Genomic DNA, 9181 nt, shown 5'->3' with positions numbered 1-9181 from the left:
CACTCGGGGTTCATCACAGTCACAGAACTCCGAATTACCCCATGTTGGGTGGCTAAAGCCGGCAATACAAATGACAGGTCCGCCCGGCGATTTAACAGCACACTTCGCATCCTAAACGTCGTAATAGTAAGTTAAACCTATACAGACTTCGATTTGCACATGTCACTCAAGCTGTCCCGACCCTCCCCTGCCCTCCCCCCCTGCCATCACCCACCGATGGAGACGATCCGCACGGGGTCCGGGTAGGTCTCGTCAAACACGGCCCGCAGGCCCTGGATCGACTTGGCCAGCGCCAGCGGCGACTCCTTGGCGAACACCTCGCCGTTACGCGAGATGAGGTCGTTGGCGATCTGTTCACACTGCTTCACCTGGTCCGACTTCATGGCGCTCTGTGTGGGGAGGACGAGAACGGTGTGAGATATATTATAGCAGTTTGCTCATGTGCGAGTACTGAATGGAGAAAGAAGGCTTACAGTTTGTAGTACAAACAAGGAAACCATAGTACAGACACGGTAATCGTAATGCAAGGTGAAACAGGAATATCGACGAAAATGAATGCACGTTACCTGCCATAAGAACATAATCTACTACTGATGAACTTGACGTCGTATTATGTAATCGTATTCATAATAAAGCTCATGAATAAAATAGGTATCTCAATCATCCTTTCCAAGTTCCAACGTTACCCTCCAATTTGACCCAGAATGATGCATAAATACCACTGTTAATTTTCACTGCAGTTTCCCCTCCTCACATTACTGGTGAAGTCGAACCGCAGCCGATCGGGGGCCACCAGAGAGCCGCGCTGGTCCGCCTCCGACGTCAGCACTCGACGCAGCGCAAAGTTGAGCACGTGGGTGCCAGTGTGATTGTTCATCACCTGCTTACGACGCTCCTGTTGGCGTCGAGGGGTTAGGGGGAGGGTCAGTGCACATTATGGGCTACACGGGGCAGAAGAGAAAGTTTGTTGGCTAGTGACTATATATAGCTCCGTTGCTCCAGCACACAAGTAAATTTTAACTGACGATACCATCGTCCAGTGAAAAGATCATCAGGTCAGTAATGCTGTGACATTGCCTGAATGATAGGAGTTTTGTTCACAAGTTTCGCATAGTGAATCTCCGATCAGCCCACTATGCATCCCCGCCGCCGGGGGGATGCTCGAGGACATTGACCAGGCATCTCACCTGGTCAATGAACACGTTCAGTGTGTCCCCGACGCGCAGCGTTCCAGCCAGGGAGCCGATGTGGAGCACGTAACCGCCGCGAACCTGGACATTCTTCACCGTGAACTCTGTCTCCTGAACGGTGACACGGGCGCAGGGGTCAGATCGGGTCACATAACGGCAAAAGGGAATGGTATGGATGACGGGATCAGGCATGTCCTGAGGGAGCCCATTGGGAACACACTCAAGTAATATGGGTCAGATTGGGTTATTTTGGATTAGAAAGGACCGCATGTAGGGTTTACGGAGAGGTAAAGTTCAGCAGAAGGAGATTTTAATGGATACACGACAGAATGGTGTATACTGACGATATACAAAGTCAAACGACAAAAAATCATTTAAAGAGTAAAACAAAGAACTGAATGTCAATGAATCTGCACGAGAGAACCAATGACCTGAAAGATGAACAAATCAACAGAAACTGAACTAAAAGAGCCGAGCTCCACGACCCAGGAGTCGAAGCAGGGCCCACGCCCGCCCGCCCCACACGCGTCCATTATCTCACCTCGTCGCCCTCCTTGGTCATGTATCCCTCGTCCCAGATTTGTCCGCCCTGCTCAGCGTACATGGAGGTCCGGTCGAGCAGGACACCGCACTCGCGGCCCGACGGCACCTCCTGGACAAACTGTTTGTCGCAGCGCAGTGCCACCACGCGTCCCTGGCACGCGCCGAACTCTGCCCGAGGACGGCGAGGGAACGATGAGAGGGGTAAGATTGGGTGGGTGACACAGAGTGCCAGCATGTGACACAACAAATACATAGACATTGGTAGAGAATCAAACATATGAAGTGATCGGGCGGCAATTTTGCGTCGAGCCCAGTTTGGGAGACCGCACAGATCGGAGAAGATCTGCACACGATAAAGACATTGATGAGCAATGAATTCATATCTCTGACTGACAGGACAGGTTCCATACAAAAAAAAAAACGAGCACAAGGCCACAAGAGCACGCTACCTTAATGTCCCACCAGCTCGCACGCTCTCCCTCCCCCCCCCCCCCCCCAGGACTCTCTGCCATACCGTCCCTCTCACCCTTCTCCGCTCTCCCCAGCCCGTACCGTAGACAGAGTCGGGGTCGGCCGACGCGGCGCTGTAGTCGTACTTTGGCGAGTCGTCGGTGGGCGGTACACCGCGTCCCTGCAGGTCCGCGATGGCATGCACGTCCAGGTTAATCTGGTCGTCCACGCCCTTCCCGCCGCCCTGAGAGATCAGCTGTGGGGGCGCGGAGAGGCGCCGGTCAGTTCCAGAGGAATAAGGAAAGACGGTCATAGACATAGACGCAACACGCCTGCGTATAAAGAAACCATTATAGCTGCTGCTCATCAACCATCAATGGTATTTGCACTTCTCCATGGCTATATCCAGAAATACATTCAAACATCCAAATTAGCAAGAACAAAACGAAATTGATTTATCCAATCGTCATCACCCCAAATTCCGAGTTTTTACTTTTCACCCAGCTCTAATAAGCACAATACACTGAGAGAGCGATATCATACTCCCACCATGACTGACCTGGGCCTGTTTTCTGGCGGCCTCGTACGCGTCCATGTCGATCTTCAGGCCGCGTTCCTCGCCCATCAGCGACGTCAGGTCCACGGGGAAGCCGTACGTGTCGTACAGACGCCAGGCCACCTCACCTGGGAGGTACCGCGCGGGATGAACGCGAGGAACGGTCAATCAGTGATTGACGCTCAGCGGTTCAGCTTTGAACCTCATATACCATAAGAATCGAATTTACAAGCGGAAGTGGCGCAAGTTTACGTTCATGTATTTTAAACCACATTAGACCTTAACAGATAATAGCAAATAAGTATTTGGCCAATGAGCTTATTGCAGCCTCGTAGAGTACCTATTTAACTAATTTAACTCCAATGAGATAATACAGTATGAGTGAAAAATGAGTAGGACCATTACATGAAATTATCGTCATGTCCATGGTTCGAACCGACGGCGAGAGTGCACAGAAGCGGCTGTTCAGGGCCACGCCGGAGACAGTACAACAAACTCACCGGGCAGTGTCTTGCTGTCTCCCATTTTCCCGATAGTGCGCTCCAGAAGGGTGCGGCCACGGGTGAGCGTCTTCAAAAACTGGGCCTCCTCCTCATTAATAATGTCCATTACAGTCTGGGGGTCCTTCTTTAGCTGTAACAGAGCAAAAAGGATGTCAAATGCGTCAAATAGGTAGAGCGTTCATAACTCGTTACAACCGGGTTCGTATCACCAAGGCCCGAGGCCGGCACGGACTGACAAAGAAAATCAACACAGCATTGGCACACTGTGCAGTAGACTAATGCATGCACAAAACATACATATGCCAATACAAAATTACACCAACTTTGGAATATTTATATGACACCAAATTAACTGAACTGGGCATCCAGTAAAACACAGACCTGCCCCATTATGGCAGTGAACACCACTCTACAGCCTCCCCTTCTCTGCTCCCTCTTCCCAACAAATCCTCGGCCTCTCCCACCGTCCGTACCTCTGGGAAGAAGTCGCCCAGCACGGAGACGACGGTAGGCACCAGAGCCGCGAACACTCCCCGCTTGGCGCCCAGCTTCTCTGTGGCGTAGCGCACGCCGCGCCGTAGGATACGGCGCAGCACGTACCTGCCACAGGCGGGAGACGGTCGTCAGACACTCTGGATAGGAAGGGCATGGTCCCTGGGCAGACCGGCCGAGCGACAATCATTGGTGAATAGCAAAATATTGATAAAAACACACGAGGTTTAAAAGAACAGTCGCAAGGACCACAATGTGAACGTTGTAATGAGACATGGGACTGGTGGTGTAGATGACAACAAGCACGACAGACGATGAAGAGCAAGTAACACTCTCATCACTAGCACGATTTCAGAATTTAAAACAATAACTACAATACGAAGTGATGCCATATTCAGAATATGTGAAATAAAGCTATTAACGTGTAAAAATACATCAATATAACTCCGCACATCCCTACCCAATTTCCTAACTCGACCGAGCCCCGCCTTTCTAGCGCGCCTCCCGCCGCCCGGCCTCGCCCGTCTCACCCGCGTCCCACGTTGTCCGGGCGGCCGCCGTCCGATAGGGCGATGGTCAGCGTCCGCACATGATCGGCCAGCACGCGGTACGCCATGTCGATGCCATCCACGTCCTCAGCACCCACGTGGCCCGTGTACGGTCGCGTGCCCGTCAGCTGCGGAAGGGGGGGGGGGGCAGATGACACCAGGCCGGCGGCAGATAGCTTTCAGGCGATACAATTACGCGGACAACTGACGATATATACCAATCTTATGTATCAGCTGCTTGTTGTATACAATAGACAACGACGGTATAAGCTGCTTCGTCTCCATATCGAGGAATGAATGAGCAGGGTCGGCAAGGGCAATGAGCCTCCATTGCTCGCAGATCTCATTCACTCGGAACATAAATATTTACAATCCTTACAAAGTTCAAACCAGATTACGTTTCACATGTCAGCAACCTCAAGCTACAATAAGCCAGACACCTAAACAATACAGTGAGAATGAGTAAAAAACGGACAAAAGTCAAAACACGTGTTCCTGGTTCAAACACAAAAAAAAAACAGTGACACGCGCGCGCGAGTCCATCGCCTACAGAGGATCGAGACCAAAGTACGTCGCGCGTTACCTTGGTGATTTGCTCGAAGATGGGCTGGAAGAGGTCGGTATCATAGTTGGACAGTTTGCCCTGCAGGATGGACACCAGACGCTCCAGGCCCAGGCCGCAGTCCACGTGGTTCTTCGGCAGCGGCTTCAGTGAGGCGTCCGGCTCCCTAACGGACACACACCATACGTCACGTCATAAAATCGAAACAACTTCGAGGTCTGTAATGGCAAGGCATTGATTAATCATGATTCTTATGTCAAAAGCTGGCCACACCATTCACGCCAGCAACATGATTACATTTATAGCAATCATTCATCCCTAAAATCTAATTACTTAATTGGGTTCAACGAGAGTGCGAACGAGGTCGATTAAGCCCAATTAGCCCCCTTCAAGAAGGATACCTACAACCCTCTCAGTAGTTCACTTCCACCGACAACTCATTATCTCGCCGCCGCTCACCAGCACCCTGTTACGCACCTGTTGAACTGGATGAAGACCAGGTTCCACACTTCGACCACGTTGGGGTCGTCCATGTTGACCAGGTGGGCGGCGTCCCGGCCTCCGATCCTGTCGTAGTGGATCTCCGTGCAGGGGCCGCACGGGCCCGTGTCGCCCATCTCCCAGAAGTTGTCCTTCATGTTGCCCTTCAGGATACGTCCCTCCGGGATTCTGAACGTAGGTGAGGACGGTCACGAGCGGGACAATACAGAGACAATGATAGAAAGAAAGCAGTCAAGATGACAATATGTAGCAAAATCGATAGCAGTGCACTGATAACCAGAAAACAAATACCGGTGACAAGAAAAGAATTCTCACACCAGTGGCGCAAAACTCACCCGAGCGACAGCCAGATGTTTTTGGTCTCCAGGTCGGGCCCGAGACCGGCGTCCTCCTTTCCCTCGAAGTAGGAGACGTACAGACGGTCTTTTTCCAGGCCGAACACGTTTGTGAGCAGATCCCAGGCCCACGTGCAGACCTCCTTCTGCGTGCGACAGAGACGGATTGAGGCGTGAGAGAGGGAGGGTCAGACACGGCAGCATCAGAACAAAAGAAACGGAGGCAATCATGCGTACATTATTACGTTAAAATAAAATTTAATTCATCAAGATGATGCCATACTACATTATGAACACTTTGGATTATTCGGCAATCGCGTTAACCCTTCCTCACCTTGAAGTAGTCGCCGAAGCTCCAGTTGCCCAGCATCTCGAAGAAGGTGTGATGGTACACGTCCTTGCCCACGTCATCCAGGTCGTTGTGCTTGCCACCGGCGCGGATACACTTTTGGCTGTTGACGGCGCGCCGCAGTCGGCCCTGTTCCGAGCCCGGCTCCACAGTGCCCAGGAAGATGGGCTTGTACTGCGGCAGATAAAGGGACAGGTCAATTCAGAGATTGCTGCAATCGGGAACTGACAGAGCGTCCCTCCGGAATTCTGAAGAAGGTAGGTGAGGACGGTCACGACTCACGAGAGGGACAATATTACAGAGCTAGCTGCACTAAAGTACACACATGAGCCGAGCCTACATGACATATAATCGCCGCGTAACCACCCAGCCAGCACGAACTCCATGGCGCATTATAATCGGACTAAGCGATCGCACCACCCGCCCTTGTCTGACTCGCCGGTCCCGCCACTAAACCCGCCGATCCCACCACCCACCCCGCACCTGGTTCATGCCGGCGTTGGTGAACAGCAGCGTCGGATCATCGTGCGGGATCACTGACGACGAGTGCACGTAGGTGTGTTGCTGCTTTTCGCGGAAGTAGTCGATGAACGCGCGACGCACGTCCGCACCCGTCTTCAGCTCCAGCATCGTGAATGGCCGACAGGAAATACAAGCTGCAAAGAGCGGGGAGATGTCGTCAGGAAATGCGTGAAATGTTTGAAGTAAATGTAACGAGGAGAATAGTGAGACACTTGGCTTCTAGGCTACGCATTGGTAGGCAGCAAATGATCGTCAAAAAGGTAATGAAACAGCCTAATTATATTTTCATTTGTCATTTCAAGCAGGTTAAAAATGGTCATATGCCTATTAATTAAAGATCAGTCACAGATCATAAACTAATGGCGGTTAAGAGATACAGATGCTGCTACATAAAAACAGCCAAACATCAATGGCAATCCAGGACTTGGCTTCTGGTTTCCATCACTTTGGGTACCTGGGGTCATGCTGCCAAGACCTCCCCAAAGAAATGCGGTTACATCCACCTGCTGGGATCTTCATAAACAATTTATTGGATTTCATAGCTTATTATGCATTTATGAGCCCAGTTAATGTTGTTGCATAATCCCTGAAAGGTGGTAAGGTTCATGTCTGCAGTGTGTCTGTACTCTGTAGATACAGGCTCGTCGTCTTCGTCGTTGTTCCCCCGGCCCCTAGAGGAGCGTAGCCAGGCGGCTCAATGGGGCGCGGTAGCCAGCGGCCGAAGCCGTAACTCGGTCGCCGTTGGGTGAATAGTACCCACTAGCGCCAGGTGGCGCCCCGCCAGCGTGGACATTGCAGCAAGACGTGCCGCGGGGTGTCGGCCTCCTCTCGGCACACACGGCACAGCGCGGCCGGACACTCCGCGGAGTTGCACAGGTCGCATCCAGGCGTTGGGCGACGGCCGATACGGTGAAGGTACTGCTCCGAGCAGGACCAGTGGCCGGCTCGGTCTCGGAGCTGTGGATGTCGACTGCGGAGCGGCGATCTTCTCCCTCCACCGGGCCCGGCAGACGGGAGCCCCAGATCTCCTTATGCCACCCGTCCGGCCAGGCCTCCCTCCACCTTGCAGGGGCAGAGCGGGCGGCCGCTCTGGTCAGTGGTGACGTTGAGTCGATTGGTGGGGTGTCTTGTGACAAGCAAGGCACTGGCCTCTTTGGCAAGGCCATCCACTTTCTCATTCAGCGGCAGCCCGCAGTGCGCCGGCAACCACTACAGCTGGATGAACTGGAGTCTGGAGGGACCTCCTTCTCGAGGTGGACTCCGTGAACATTATTACCGAGAGGATACACGGCGCCACGGACATCGCTAGATCGAGGCCGTAAATCGCTGTAGCCAAATTACAATACATGCATTGTATTTGGCACATCTTTTTGTAGTGGGATTGAATAATTGAATATTTCTCATCTCAGATATGCCAAAAAATATTCTGACCATTTAATGAGTATAATAAAACAGGAATAAAAATAGGTTAATGTACTTGCCCATTCCTCAGTGACCTTGACTATTCATGTCCTAACTCCCAAAGTCTAATCTCAAATGTGCTGGTCTGTTCACAATCTGTAGAATCAAAATTTTCTGTACCTCGGCAAAAAATATCACCGATATCAGCATTTCTTCAACTGATATGGAGGGTTTGAATGTGGACATGTCGGAAATATAATCTAAATATTGATTATCACTCCTTATATGGTCATCGCTCCACCCATTTTTGTGACGTCATAATCTTTTATTTCATTAATCTTATTTTAGATTACCTCCCTGCAGTTTGCCCAACTGGAGTCCCACTGTGTCCCGCTGTACTCTGTAGTATGTTGAGTCCCACTGCCCACTATGTTTGGCGCTGTAGTCGGTTGAGTCCACTGAAGGTTGAGTCTCACTCTGTCCCGCTTGACACGTTCTAGTAAATTTTCATATTGCACCAGCAATTTCAACTCATCAACATCCTAACCACCTCCATTAGCCCTGCATCACATGCAACGTGTCATTGTCATGAGGCCAGAACCTGAACCGGCGGCGCGAGCCACGCCGGTAGGCGGTAGGTACCGCATAGTGAATTTTACAGACAAAGAAAAAAAAACATTATGTGGAAGAACGATGAGTGACTCATAAAAACGTCAGAAAGCAATTTTCATGAAAATGTGACTTACTTTCTCTCAAATCTTCTCCTAAAAGCCTCGACAGCTGTCCTCCGGAAGCGTGCAGCGGTGCAGCCTCGACGAACGCTGCGCATTACAGTGACCTTGACAGGTTCTTCAGATGCCTAAAGTGCAGACATTTTCATCGTAACGGCACTACTGCTTTGAGGTGCAATAGTTCGAAATAAATGCTGTTTCACGCAGCCATAAAAGAAATACGATTTATCTGCCGTAATAAGATACGATAGGTTGTGCAATAGGAAAGGGTTTGTCAAAGGCGGTCGACATCGGTTACCGCCAGCCCCTTACGCTGACGTAATAACGCAGCGGAACACGTAATAAACAAAGTTGCCATCAAGCGTGCGCCCGTGCCCGCCCGCAACCTAATTTTACCAATGTTTTTAGCGCTTAGTCATACCTTGAGGCTTGAACTGCAGGTCGGTTGCATTAGAACTCCATCAAATATAGTTCACGATATGCAGTAAGACATGAACA

At 51.1% G+C, this 9181-nt stretch overlaps 1 protein-coding gene across 1 annotated transcript; it reads right to left on the bottom strand.

The window, feature by feature from the left end:
- Positions 1–186: 186 nt before the first annotated feature.
- On the bottom strand, positions 187–8791 carry LOC122368570 (alanine--tRNA ligase, cytoplasmic-like). The gene is made up of 15 exons (XM_043342622.1): positions 8699–8791; positions 6513–6685; positions 6015–6203; positions 5681–5826; positions 5322–5513; positions 4866–5010; positions 4265–4410; positions 3716–3842; positions 3240–3372; positions 2743–2867; positions 2286–2439; positions 1732–1901; positions 1188–1301; positions 755–895; positions 187–389 (listed from the first exon to the last, which is right to left on the bottom strand). The coding sequence occupies exons 2-15, from the start codon at positions 6657–6659 to the stop codon at positions 207–209; spliced, it is 2112 nt and encodes a 703-aa protein (XP_043198557.1). The 5' UTR covers positions 6660–6685; positions 8699–8791; the 3' UTR covers positions 187–206.
- Between the last annotated feature and the right edge of the window lie 390 nt (positions 8792–9181).

This window comes from Amphibalanus amphitrite, unplaced genomic scaffold, assembly GCF_019059575.1.
Source record: "Amphibalanus amphitrite isolate SeventyFive unplaced genomic scaffold, NRLGWU_Aamphi_draft 000957F_arrow, whole genome shotgun sequence".
Lineage (NCBI taxonomy): Eukaryota > Metazoa > Arthropoda > Thecostraca > Balanomorpha > Balanidae > Amphibalanus > Amphibalanus amphitrite.
This window is presented reverse-complemented; position numbering and strand designations above follow the sequence as displayed.

Coding starts and splice junctions, on each gene's coding strand:
- LOC122368570 (XM_043342622.1), bottom strand. CDS start 6,659: ATGCTGGAGCTGAAGACGGGTGCGGACGTGCGTCGCGCGTTCATCGAC. Junction 5,827..6,014: donor GCTTCGGCGACTACTTCAAG/GTGAGGAAGGGT, acceptor TGTCGCACGCAG/AAGGAGGTCTGCACGTGGGC. Junction 1,902..2,285: donor CGACCCCGACTCTGTCTACG/GTACGGGCTGGG, acceptor GTCCTCGGGCAG/AGTTCGGCGCGTGCCAGGGA.